Here is a 13,160-nt window from a genome sequence, read left to right on the forward strand (position 1 = left end):
TTCAGAGCAATTTGTATTCTCAGATCTGCAAAGGATTCATTGCCTTGCCCAGGCAACTAATTACTTGCAATATAAATGGTAAAACTGCAGACCTGTTAAGAGGAGTATGCACACAATTAACATGCTATCAGGTGATTTACAGGCCATGCTGCCAGATGACATGCATCTGAGACCAGATTTGAGACCATGGGCTGTAGAACTGAGCTTGTAATCCTAAGAGCTTCATGCTAGTATTTGCACAAAGAATAGTGCATTTGTTTGCCAGATACTCTTCTTTGGTGCACGAAACCTCAGGCAGAGGGGCATGTGAAACCATGTAGGGCATATTCTGCCTGTAGAAAGTAAGTGAATAGTTTTACAAGGTTCATGCAGACACTGTGTTTTGGCCTGTTTGGAGTCAGGAGTTGTTCCAGAGCAAGGAACAACAACAAAGTGTCCTTTTTTTTTTTCCTCCCTAAGCTCTGAATTCCATATCAGGTACTAACAAACATGGCTCATCCAAAGGATTCATAGTTAACTAAAAGAATTCATAATTAACTTCCACTGAAATATGTTTGGATCTTTCTCTACATATAAGATAACCTCTGGTGGTAATCTGACATGCTCTGAAGCATACACTGTGTTCTGTGTTACTTCTACTGAGCCTACAGAAAAGCTAAACTGCTTTAACTGCACAGTGTATGTGTTTGTATATTAGAGATCACTGACAGACCTGTTTTTCTTTTTCTCTTTCTCTTCCGTGTCTTCTTTCTGCATTGGCAGAGCATCTTGGATTTGAATTAAAGGGTATGGAACAACCATTCATTTGTTAATCAAAAGCCATTAAGAGCTGCCCACATTATATTTATGGCTTTAATGGGATGATTAAAAAATCAGCTGTTCTGCTCCTTTTGCTGGCATCAAGATAGATGTTTGGATTAAAAAAGCAAACAAAGCAAAACACAAAATCTAAATGTAAACCTATTAAAATGCATGTGTATTTTTAGCAGCACTTTTTTCTTTGTTTCAAGCAGAAGCCTGGTGTGTGTGGCGTGACTGGGATGATCCAACTGCCATACGTTTCCTCATTCAACATATTTTTGTGTATTTAACTAAAAAGCAAGAGTTTGTGTCAATCTGAAAGTTGCCAGCAGGCACAACATGGGAATGAGCAGATGTTTAAGAAGGCAAGTTTTAGGAAGCAGATCAGGGCTTTTATAACTCTGCCATTCTGGATGCACAAACTTCCACTGGATCCTAGGAAAAGTCAGGAAGGATTTTGCCATTTCTCATTCCCAAAGCTAATACCTCTTCTAGTTCTTGACTAGGCAGAAGTTATTTGGAGGAGGGTGAAATGATCCAAGTTAGTCCAGAAAACAGTGAACCTGAGGAAGTCAGCAGTTTCCCCAGTGATTATGGAGGACATAATGCTGAGCTCCATGGTGGCAAGCTGAAGTTTGGAGAAACACTGCAGCATGCTTTAAAAGTGTCCTCTTTGGGCAATTACCTTTTCTGTAAAGCTTCTTATATTTTTCCTTCCTTCTCCTCCATCTGTTTTTAGAAAGTGTCTCCTGAGGAAGCACTTGGAAAATCAGATTTTTGAACCCAGCTTCCTCCTGAGTGCAGGCTAAATGCAAAAGGGAGGGGTTGGTCAGATGAGAGCAGAGGAATTTCTTTATCATTTCAATTAAAAATATAAATCCCAAAATGTCAGACACAGCAGATCTTCAGAAGATGCCTTCATTGCTACATGTATGGGAACACAAATTTTCATTTCTATAGGCTAAATTTTCTTCCTGGATCCCTGAGATGGAGGGATGTATCCTAGCTAAATCTAGAGAAATTTGTCCTACCTAGTTTTTGCATGCCTGACCCCCTGGGATTGGTATGTATCCTCCCAGCAACTTGTTCCCTGCTGCAAAAAGTGTGTGAATTCTGAGGCCAGGAGTTTCAGAGAAAGTGGTGCTGCTAATACTAATACACTTGAATAACCTTTAAAACTAAGGATTTTTGACATCCCTTTTTGGTTGACTTTTGTCCTCTTCCTCATCCATTCTCGATGTCATCACAGACCTGTACACATCCTGTTTCCAGTCTGCAGTTGTCTATTCTCTGCCATCTGTCTTTCACTTTCATGTGTTGCTGTGACACCCATGGCTGGACTGTGATTCTGTCTATGTTACATGCCACAACATAGTTTATTCATAGTATTTGTTGCTGTAGAATGACAATGCTATTGATGAAGATGTGCTGTTGGTAGAGCATACAGACACAAATGGACAAGCCCTGCTCCAGAATTTTACCTTCTCAAATACAGAACTGTAGTAGTGTGAATTCTCTTATTTTCTTTTTCTCATTGTCCAGATGCTTTTGTGCAACTGTGTTATCAAACATCAACATTAATGAGATGTTAGGAGGCAAGCTAAATTATTTTTGTCAGGTCATGTAATGTTTAGTTTTGCAGCAATGGTCCTCAGATTTTATTACTTCACGTAGTAGAGCTGTCTGTTCAGAGAACCTGATTCTGCATTTCTGATGCATCCAAAGATCCCCCAAACAATTCAAGTGGGAGGTCCAGGACAGCCAGACATGCCAGAATCGGGGTCCCATCCTGACATGCTCACCAGACTGGGATTTGAGCCTTGAGTGAAAAATTTTGCCGTATGAAATGATTTTTTAAAAAGTCATGGTTTTGATGGCTTAGCTTTCTTCCTCCTTCCTTCTTTCCCTCCGATGCCCTCCACTGTGATTCAAAGGGAAGGGAATATCTACTTGGAAAAAAACGTTTGTAGCAAAAAAACGCAAACGTTGAAAAAATCTTTGAAAAAAATTGGCTTCATGGATAGGTCCATGGTGAAAATTGATCTCGTACTCCCTTTTTTTTTGGTAAACCCTGAAGAAGTATAGCTGGATAGCAACAAAAGTCTGCCCAGTGCCATCCAGAGCAAGGACATCATCCTACCTGGTTGTCCTGATTCAGACAAAATGTCTTAAAATCTACAGTCTACAAATTCAGAAGGGGCTTCATGAGAATGCATGATCTTGCCCACCATTCAGCTCTGCACATACAGCAATGCATACTGTTGATCACATGGTAAGCAGATTTCTGGCTTCCTATGTAACTGTATTAAAAATTGTTATGAAAGACTGTCAGAACTCTTCAAAACTCTGCAGACTGTGGTTAGCTTCAGACTGAGGTCTGAAAAGCTGTCTGGCTAAACTTTTCCTCCCTTTAAAATCCAGATTAACGTATGGCACATACTACAGGAGACAGGCCTTTCTTTCCCCAGAATTACATTACACTCTTTTAAAAATGTGTTCATACTGATCAATATCAGGTTGTGGAAAAATCCACCAAATGCATGAGCTTTTAGAGCTGGCAGGGCTGAAGCAGCTAATCCTAATAGCTGAATCCCTGCAGAGTGCTGCTCATATCAGCCAAGAAGTAGCCCCACTTGCCTGCTGCTGCATGTGCCTGGTAGTCAGGGGTGCACCAGCTCTTTCTTCACCCCAGACATTGCTGGTCAATGAAACTCTCCTAATCTTGGGGGCCTCAGACCCATGTCTCCTCTCTCATTTCTCCAGTGTAATGGCTTCCCAAACGGGGCTGGGCAGTTGCTGTAGTGATAGTAGTGAGAACACTGACAAACTAGAAGACTTGGAACACCTGTCTGAAGGAAAGGGCTGTGCAGCTGAAACCCAGACCCCAAGGGCATGCAAGAGCAAGCACATTTCTCTGCCATGGTTGCTGATGCCTGGAATAGGGCATCCTTGCAAGGAAAATAAGTAGCTGAAGCAGGTATTCCCACCTCAGGGTGAGTTCTTTCCACAAAATATCCCCATCTGGTTCCTCATAGTAAAAGCCAAGAGTGGAAGGTCAACTAGCACCCAAGTTCCCCTGTATGACCAGGTCCCAGGTGCGTATCTCTGTGCTGTGGCTGGTTCTGGCACTGGGGAGATGCAGCCTTATGGTAAGACTGCTGCAATGCAATAACTTTCAGCCAAAGCAAGAATTGTGATCTGTCTTTCTTGGAAAACTGGCCCACACTGGCCGTGGAAGTTGGAGCTTGGGAGATTCTCAGTTGTCCTTGTCCGTCTCTCAGGGGATGGTGATGGAAGAGGTACCTTTTTTTTCCTATTGATGTAAGTGAGATACAGAAAGGATAGAATAGGTAAGATGGGTTGGGCTCTCTTCTAGGTGCTCTAATCAATGTATTTTGGCCAAATGCTCCCTTTAGATCAGTAGGACACCAAACAAAGCAAAGCACTATGGACTGTGTTTTGTATCTTCACATCAGGGCTGTCTTTGTCAGCCTCTGACTTGGCATATCTTTCTTCACACCTTTTTTGAGAACTCAGAAAAAGATATACCTTTTTCCTAGCATTTTATTTCTTCCAGAAATTCATTTACCTTCCTGAAATGGCACACTGAGACTGGCCAAAACACTCAGTCATCTCGAATGTTTTATTATGTCCTCCTTGTCTAGACCTTGGTATGATGATCATGCCTAAAGGCCGATCTGTTTCTCTTCTGGTTTTGTCTGCCATTGTTTAGTAGCACTAAGGAATATCAGATAGTCCATTGGAAGTGTGGCCTGGTGAAACATACCCAGCACAGCAACCATGGCACGAAGTTTATTGGCTAATCTGCATGAAAAAAAATATTTCAATGAATGCTAAAGAAGGCACAAACCCCAAATGACTTCATGATCAACACACAGTATGGGGGCACAAGGACATTGGTCATAGCCACCGAAATAAAATGCTCATGGCAGCTATGGACTAAAGCCTTCTCTCAGTCACCTGACTGGAGGACTGAAGTGCCTTTGCTATGCTAAGGTGTAGTTTAGTTACACAGATTTGAAGCTGGTGACATCCCAGCATTTTTTTAGAGTTTAAATTAATTTGGATGAATTACCTCACTTCCAGCATGGTCTGGATTTTGATGCAATTTACTGATTTTCCTGGTTTAAAAAGTAGTCCATGACAAATGGTGATATCTAACAGAAGCAGTAACATGCTACTTGAATTCCAGAGCTGTGCATCTAAGTTACCTGGTGCAATTGAGGTGGTCTTGTCTCTCAGATAGCACAGGTGTTTAGGATGCAGTTGTGAGGAGAGTAACTATAGAGATGTTTGACTTGACAAGGAATTCAATTTCACTGAAAATCCATAACTGTGATTTATTACTGTATTTTAATTACTCCACTCCCTTTTCTTTGTCTAATATCCTATTGCTTTTCCATCCTCATTCTGCTTTTGACTGTTTTAGGATGTTCCTTTCAGCACCTACATATTTTGGAGCCAGTTGTTTGGAAGTTTCTAGAACACCTTTAAGCTCTAGAGCATGCAGCTGCTGCAAACAAAAAGCTGTTCTGGCTCTATCAGAGCAGTTAATGATAGACTGGAGCCTGTGATGAGAACATCACAGGGCAGTGCATGTATTTGGTGAGTGTAGGAGTGCATAGGTACTTCCTTATTAGATTATCAAATTGCTGAGAAAGGGTGATCTGCTGGAAGGGAAAGAAGAGTTATGGAGCTTTTTGAGATTAGTCACAGAATTTTCTAGGGGAAAAGAAAGGAAGGCAAAAAGGTGTGTTTGAGCTCAGATGGGAAGAGCTACTGAGAGAGGGAGAAGGTACAGAAAGAGAAAAGGAGGAAACATCTCTTGAGGAGTGAGCAAAGTTAGGCCAGCTGATCTCAGGTTGGGGGCAGCTATTAGACATGGTCAGTAGGTTGGTTAGAGATTGGATAGTGTCCTGTTTTGTGTCTGACTCTCACATGGTGCTGGTTCCTGTGGAGCCAGAGGTATCCTTGGCACTGGAGCCCATTTATAACTGGTTTCTCTCCCTCCATTTGCAGAAGCTGAAGAGCTTTACCAGAAGAGAGTTTTAACCATCACTGGCATCTGTGTTGCCTTGCTTGTTGTGGGCATCGTCTGTGTGGTAGCTTACTGTAAAACCAAGTGAGTATGGGTGGTTAACAGGCAATAACAAGTTAGAAGTCATTGGGTGGTAGGGTTCATACTTTCACATTATTCACCCACGATGATATTTCTAGGAGATGCTGTGCTATATTATTTCCAACCAAGTCTCCTGAAAGGGGGCGTTGAAGGTACCTCCAAGGCTGAACTTGAGTAGAACGTTTTCTTGAGACCATTTGCCTATACCCTGCATCAGCATTGCTTCTCCAAGCCAGGCTATGTCACGTGACTGGGAAAAGCCAGTTTACAAGCCAACAGACTGTCTCCTGACAGCAGAAGCACACTAGTGACCCAGGAGCTCTGGGCTCAGCTGTTTACATTTAAGGGACTTTCAGAGCAATTTCAGTTGAGCAAGAGGCACAGGTACTTCTTATGGCCAGTGTTCCCTACTTGACAAGTACCCTTTCCCCACTTAGCCTGAGCCTCACCTGGTTTAGGATGCCTTTCCACCTCCTCGGAGCACAGGGAGCCTTGTGGAGTACATGACCTGCTAGGAGCATGGGGAGGCTTTTTCATTTTATCCCTAACACAATTCAAGGATAGTGCCTTGCTGCCATGACAAAGCCATGGACTGCTTCCCCTTCCCTTCTCCTCACTCTTCGCCTCAGGTCTCAGCTCCCTCATGTTCCCAACTCCATTACAGTGTGATGGGCCTTGTCTTGCAAAAGGGGATCCTGGACCCAGCTTCCCTAATTGCCTGTGATGACAAACATTCACTTTTTTTTTTTTTTTTTTTTTGAAAAGCAGCAGGTGACTTATGTTGAATATCCAGTTTCTTTCTGTGTGAAGCTTTCAATAAACATAGTGAGAACATCTAGTGTGTTCAAGACACAAATGAAAACATGAAACATGATTGTTGCCTCCTTTATAGACAGCTTACCTCAGATGTTTCTAGGTGCAGAGAGCCCCATGAAATAAACCCTTTCAATAGTTTTTTTCCTCTCTCTTTTTTAAAGGAAACAACGAAAACAAATGCATAATCATTTACGACAGAACATGTGCCCTGCCCATCAGAACCGAAGCCTTGCAAATGGGCCAAGCCATCCACGTTTGGATCCTGAGGAAATCCAAATGGCTGATGTAAGACTTTTTATTTCAATCTCCCTGAAGTTTACTGAGTGCCACCAGAGTGGAAACACCACTCTGGAGGGTGTTAACCTCCTGCAAGTAGAGGTGGATTTCTGCTCAGTCACATCAGATACATGTGATAGCATGGTACCAATAGCCATTTTGGGAGTTCCTTGAGCTCTTCATATCCTTCCACAGTCTTCATGTTATAGCCCCATCCCAGAGTGCAAAGCACAGAGGAGGAGCAGGGCCACGACTCTATGTTTTCTTACCCTCTTCCCTCTTCTCTCAGACTGTTGAGCCACAGGATTTACTCAGTTCTCATATGATTTGACCAGAATAATCTAGGCAGCAGAATTTGGCTGTGGTAATGTCTACAAGCTACTGTCTGACTTCTGCAATTCTCTGTATTTTACAGTACATTTCTAAGAATGTTCCTGCCACTGAACATGTGATCCGAAGGGAAACGGAGACAACCTTTTCGGGAAGTCATTCCTGCTCCCCATCTCATCACTGCTCCACAGCCACTCCAACTTCCAGCCAGAGGTGAAGTATACCATTTCCTCCTCACCTGTTGCTGTCTGCCTTAGGATATTAGAAGACTCAAAGCTCGTAAAAATTGCCTTCTCACCTCCTTGTTTTTGCTTAATGTTTGAAAGTACTCTGTCATACAGGCCTTGTCTACAGTGCAGATGTTTGCTTGCACAACAAACATGTTAGTAACAGGTGTGGAAAGGTGTGATCTTTGACCTGCAGCAAGGTGCCAGCAGAAACCTGCAACACTGATGTAGCTACACACTAGGAGGAAATGAAGTTGTACTTTCACACCTTGAGCAGACAGAAACAGGAAGATGTATCCAATACAGGGTTTTCAATTCGTATTTGCAATCATCAGGCTGATCACTTGAAATAATTCATTAAGCACATACATGTTATTGGTTGCATACTTGATATATTTGGATTATATTTGCTTGGTATAAGGAAAATTGCTATGAACATCATAAAATGTTTTGACCAATTTCTCAGAATTAGGATCTGACTTGGTAGCCACAGTTATTCATGAGAAATAAAAAAACTATGCTATTTATTATGGTCCAAAAAGAATTGCTTCAGAGTCTTAAATGTCTGAGATTTTGCCACCTCCTTCACTGGAAGTCTTTCTGAAGATCTCAGGAAAATCTTGGCCATCAGAAGAGTATCAATAATTTTTACTACACATTATGAGATATAATTTTTTCACATTTCAAAATAGCTATCGAGGGGGAAGGAGCATCATAACTTAGAGGCTGAAGTTTTGACTGTTTCTGAGAGTGTTTAAATTGCTCACGGAATTTCACCATTTTTACAATGTCCAGAAAAGTCCTTCAAATGTTCTAGAGGAAGTCCTGTACTATTTTGAGTTTGGATGTTCTGGTTCTTCCTCTTATGGGCTTTCAGTGCTTCTTCCAGTAAATGAAGATATTTCCCTAGGCTCCCTCTAGGAGCCTAGAGACTAGAAATCTAACTGGAGGCACAGATGAGACATATTTACATCCTGCTAATGAAGTATAGATCACATGCATTGACTTTATAAATCAAAAGATGTCCTGGCTCATTTACCTCATCAGCATGATGTGTTTGTCTGCTTTGATCCAAGAAACAATGATTCCTTCCAGGTAAAGTTCCAGAAAGCCTCCTAGCGGGTTTCTTCAGCATTAGGCTTCCAGACCAGTGTGAGACAGTGGCATGGAGCTAGTGCCTCAGGGTTGAATAAGGAGAAGCAAGCTCTGTCAGGGTACAATGAACTTGACCAATTTCAGATATCAAACAAGTTTTCAGGTAAATTCCTCCCCGGGCTCTAGGGCCTAAACTTGCACTAAGTAGAGCGGGAGCTGAGAATGACTTGCTTGGATGGAAATGGTTATTTTTAGCCAGTCAAACTCCACCCTCTGTAAGTTAGACAACATGTTTTCCAAGGTTTTTTTTTTGAAATTGTGTGTTGCAGCCCAACCCTAGCTAGGTGTATGCAAGCTCATGCCAGGGGCACAGAGGCTCCCATGCCTGCAGGGCTGCACGTCATTGGCCTTCCATACTCACTTCAAAGTCCTGGATTCTCAGGGCCATCTTTGGGCACCTCCTAACGATACAAGGTATGTCTGCAGGGCAGCATTAGCACATAATAGCTGTGAGGAGGCACCTACCTTGCATAGCCTGTGATTCTGGCTACCTGCCACCTAATTTTCCTGAGTCAAGTGCAGTGAGCAGGTGTTTCTTGAAGTCATGCCAGAGGCAAACTACTGGCATAATCAGGTTCCATTTTACTTGATCAGCATCTCTAATGAGGATACCATTTGAAGTTATAAGTGAAGGTTGTGGTTACAGCCTAGCACGTGCCTGGAGCCATCAATAATTAACAAGTTCTTAGGAAGCCTTAATGAAGCCTGCAAGCCACCACCCAAAGTCCTCTGCTGGCACAACTGCATTTAGTGCAGTCTGAGAGTATAGAAGTGTGGCTTTCAAGGATCACATAGTTGAGCTATGGAGAGTGGTCAGCTTGTTGGCTGTGGTGTGTGAACCACTGGTGCATGGGGTCGATGCTTCCCTCTTGCGTGCTTGTAATGTATCTTCTTCACAACAGGCTGGGGCAGGGGGATTTCCAAGGGCTGAGCAAGGACTACTCAACTTATTATAGTCTTTGTCTAGTTCTTTGAATGTGTTTTCCTCCTAAAAATCTTTTAGAAACCAGTGGAAATTGGACATCTAGGTCTACCTTTGATACACCTTCTTTCATTGGTTAGGCAGTAGTTATAGTCCTTCTATCTGGCTCCTTTCCAGTTGTATTTCTGAAGGCAGCAATCTCTTGGCAATGCATGCAAGTGGCACACTTGAAATCCTTTGCAGACTTGCCTTGGCATTGCCAGTGCATGGATGCACACCCAAAGTGCTTTGAAAGCACAAAGCAGAATTCCTCAGGCCTCCCTTCAGATTCTGTTCTGTTCTGTCCCTGGCCGTCAGAAGATAGTGATGTTAAATACCTGATCTTCACCCATTTGCTTTTCTGTACTCTCTAATCACACCTCCAAGAAGCAACAAAGAAAGGTAATAAAAGATCAGTTTGGGAAATCAGGCTTCCTTAGCCAGATATATTCCAGTGAGACAGAGAAAAGGAACATGAAAGCAGAGCAGAGAGTATGATCTATGCCTACATACGGCCTTTTGTAGCAGTCCTTAGTGGAGATTCCTTGCTCATTGTTTGTCCATGTATGTTTTGATCTATAGACACGAAAGCCACACGTGGAGCTTGGAGCGGACAGAGAGCCTGACTTCAGATTCTCAGTCGGGGATAATGCTGTCCTCAGTGGGAACCAGTAAATGCAACAGCCCTGCATGTGTGGAAGCTCGGGCCCGCCGTGGGGCCGCATACTGCATTGAAGACTCAAGGAGGCCCATGATGCAGTATCGGGATTCTGTGGATTCCCTGCGGGACTCACCACACAGTGAGAGGTCAGGTTCAACTGCTTGGTGCTGCACAGGTGCAGATTTCTACCATACCTGTCTATGCTGGACACAAAAGTATTTGCCTCCAAGAAAGCCAGGCGTTAGAGCAGCGGTCCCCTGATAGCCCATACAGAACTCCAGCTCTGGTACTGACCATAGGAGACCACTGCCCCAAGAATACAGTCTGGCATGACTGAGCTCTCTGGAGAAGAGCTCTCTCATCTTCAGAGATGTGACTCCATCAGCTAGTGAGGGAGAGCAACAGGCAGCCTCTTCTTCAGGTCTGGTTGGCAGTGAGTGCAGAACCACATCTCCACCCTTGCTCCAGTCTTTTGTGCACTGTGGATGGCCACTTTCAGATGTATACCCCTCAGAGCAATGTGGCTTGTTCCTGGGGCAAAGGGGAAGGACAACATCTCCTACTTCTTCTTGTTCCTATTCCCAGTCCATTCAGACAGGCTGGCCCTGCTCTCACAGGCATCTCAGATGTCATGAGATACTGAGTGAGGACAGGGAGATGTGGACATCTGACTAGGCAGGGAACCTGAGCAGCCTGAAATGAACAGGCAAAAGGCAAATTAACAGTATTGAGTAGAAGCAAAAGTTGCTCCTTAGGTGACATCAAATGAAAGGCTGTTTGGAGAGGGGCTGCACCAGCTCTGAAATGCCACACTGGTACTATTGCTAAAGTAAAAGAAAGCTAATAGATGCCTTTTTAGACAGAAGTGTTTTGTTAAGTCAGAGGAAGAAATACCTGACTGTGGCCTGAGTATGGAGGGGGCATTTGGAGATTCTTCTTCACAGATAAGCCTGGCACCTATATAGGGCTTCCAGAGAACAGATGGCAGGCAAACAAAAGGCAGAGAAGTCTTGATTTGGGCAGCTGGGAGATGCTGCAGGGTTTGTAGTGATGCAGGATGAGAATTGTCCTAGTTCAGGTAAAAGTTAGGCGGCAAGATGGAAAATCCAAGGCCCTGGACATCTCTAAGTCTCCTGCATGAATTTTGAGGACAGCCTTAAAGTAGGTGATTTCAAGTCATACCGAAGATGGTGGACCAAGCTATGGCTGAGTAAATGAAGGATCTTCTCACACTCATGAATGTAGGTCTGATCCTGCAAGGTGTTGTGCTTTTCCCCAAAGGATGGGGAAGGTCTGATCATCCTGTGGGACTGGGACCTGCACGTTATCTTGTAGCAAGGGAAGTATATCTCAGTTCAGCTGTCATGAAATTTCCCTGAGAACCACTTCACCATGTTTCTGTGAATGGCGGGTGATGAAGCTGTGATGTGCTGGGTGCCAGAGTGAGCTCAGAAATGCCAGCCCTGTTCACACTGATCCTCATATCACAAAGGAGTTGGGAAGCACACTGACTGTGAGGGTCCCGTGGGAGAGCCAGCCCTGGCGAGAACTGTGCACAGTTACCTAAATATCTACTGTCGCAAGCAGCACATACTCCCTTAGGCACTGAGGTGAGAGGTCCCTCTGCACAGTTTTCCGGGTGATGGTGTGCTCCGAGAGCAAAAGTGTGTTGGAGGCTCTATGTGCCCCAATGCTGCATATCCAGCAGAGTGGAGCCGTAGGTGGAGGGTTTTTTGGTTGTCCAGGGTCCAAATAGAGGTGTCGCTTCTTTCAGGTACGTGTCGGCCTTGACCACACCAGCACGCCTTTCGCCCGTTGACTTCCAGTACTCTATTGCTGCACAGGTGCCCACTTTTGAGATCACCTCCCCCAACTCTGCGCATGCCGTGTCCCTGCCTCCGGCAGCTCCCATCAGCTTCCGTGTGGAAGAACAACAGCCCCTCCTGCGACGGTACCAGGTCCCCTTCCAGGACATGCAGAGATATGACAGCTATTACCAAAGGAAGACCTACCTAAATGACAGCATGGGGAGCCTGCCCTCCAGCCCCTTCCGCATCACGGAGGATGATGAGTATGAGACAACGCAAGAGTACGTCACAGCATTAGAGCAGCCAAAGAAAACAGCCAGCAGCAACAGGCGATGGAAAAAATCCAAACTGAATGGGCACATCTCTCACAGAGCCAGAGCGGTCCGGGACTCGTTCTCCTTGAGCAGCGCCTCTTATAGTGAGTCTGACGAGGAGCTCGTGGCTGAGAGCACCCCATTCCTAAGCATTCAGAACAATGACGCAATGAACACAGATTCGCCCCCACTCTATCGGCTGGGTGACAGCCGGACTTACTATTCCTACAGCAGACACAGCACTCACGGGGAAAGTGGGCAGAGCGGCTTGACACACACGACACCCAAACAAGACCCGGATCCTCTCTAGAAGTCTCACACACCCACAAACACACCTGTATGGAAAAGGCTGAGAAGGGAGACAAAACAAAACAAATAAATAAATATTTTTATTTTATATAAAAGAGGAAAAATATAACAAATAAAATGTTTTATTTTCATTTTAGCAAAGTTGTCTTATAATAGCTATCGGCAAAGACTTTTTTTATAGGGAATCTCTATTTATATGTAATGTCTTGATTTACAGCTTCCGAGAAAAAAAGTAAAAACAAAACAAAAAAAAAAAAAGAAACAAAAACAAACAATAAAATTTAAAAAAGGTGGGCCAATTTTTGACTACTTAAAAATAGAAAATAAAACTATCATGGTGCCTTTTGCTGTATGCTAGTGCT

General features: G+C 43.8%; 1 protein-coding gene across 1 annotated transcript in view; it reads left to right on the forward strand.

The window, feature by feature from the left end:
• Positions 1-12,799, forward strand: part of NRG2 (neuregulin 2) — a 172,181-nt gene extending 159,382 nt beyond the window's left edge. The window contains exons 7-12 of the mRNA XM_062587389.1: positions 763-786; positions 5,842-5,944; positions 6,919-7,042; positions 7,449-7,576; positions 10,289-10,513; positions 12,142-12,799. Of these exons, the coding sequence (XP_062443373.1) occupies positions 763-786; positions 5,842-5,944; positions 6,919-7,042; positions 7,449-7,576; positions 10,289-10,513; positions 12,142-12,799 (1,262 nt within the window). The remainder of the gene's footprint in view (positions 1-762; positions 787-5,841; positions 5,945-6,918; positions 7,043-7,448; positions 7,577-10,288; positions 10,514-12,141) is intronic.
• Positions 12,800-13,160: the final 361 nt, after the last annotated feature.

Source organism: Rhea pennata, chromosome 14 (assembly GCF_028389875.1).
Source record: "Rhea pennata isolate bPtePen1 chromosome 14, bPtePen1.pri, whole genome shotgun sequence".
Taxonomy (NCBI): domain Eukaryota; kingdom Metazoa; phylum Chordata; class Aves; order Rheiformes; family Rheidae; genus Rhea; species Rhea pennata.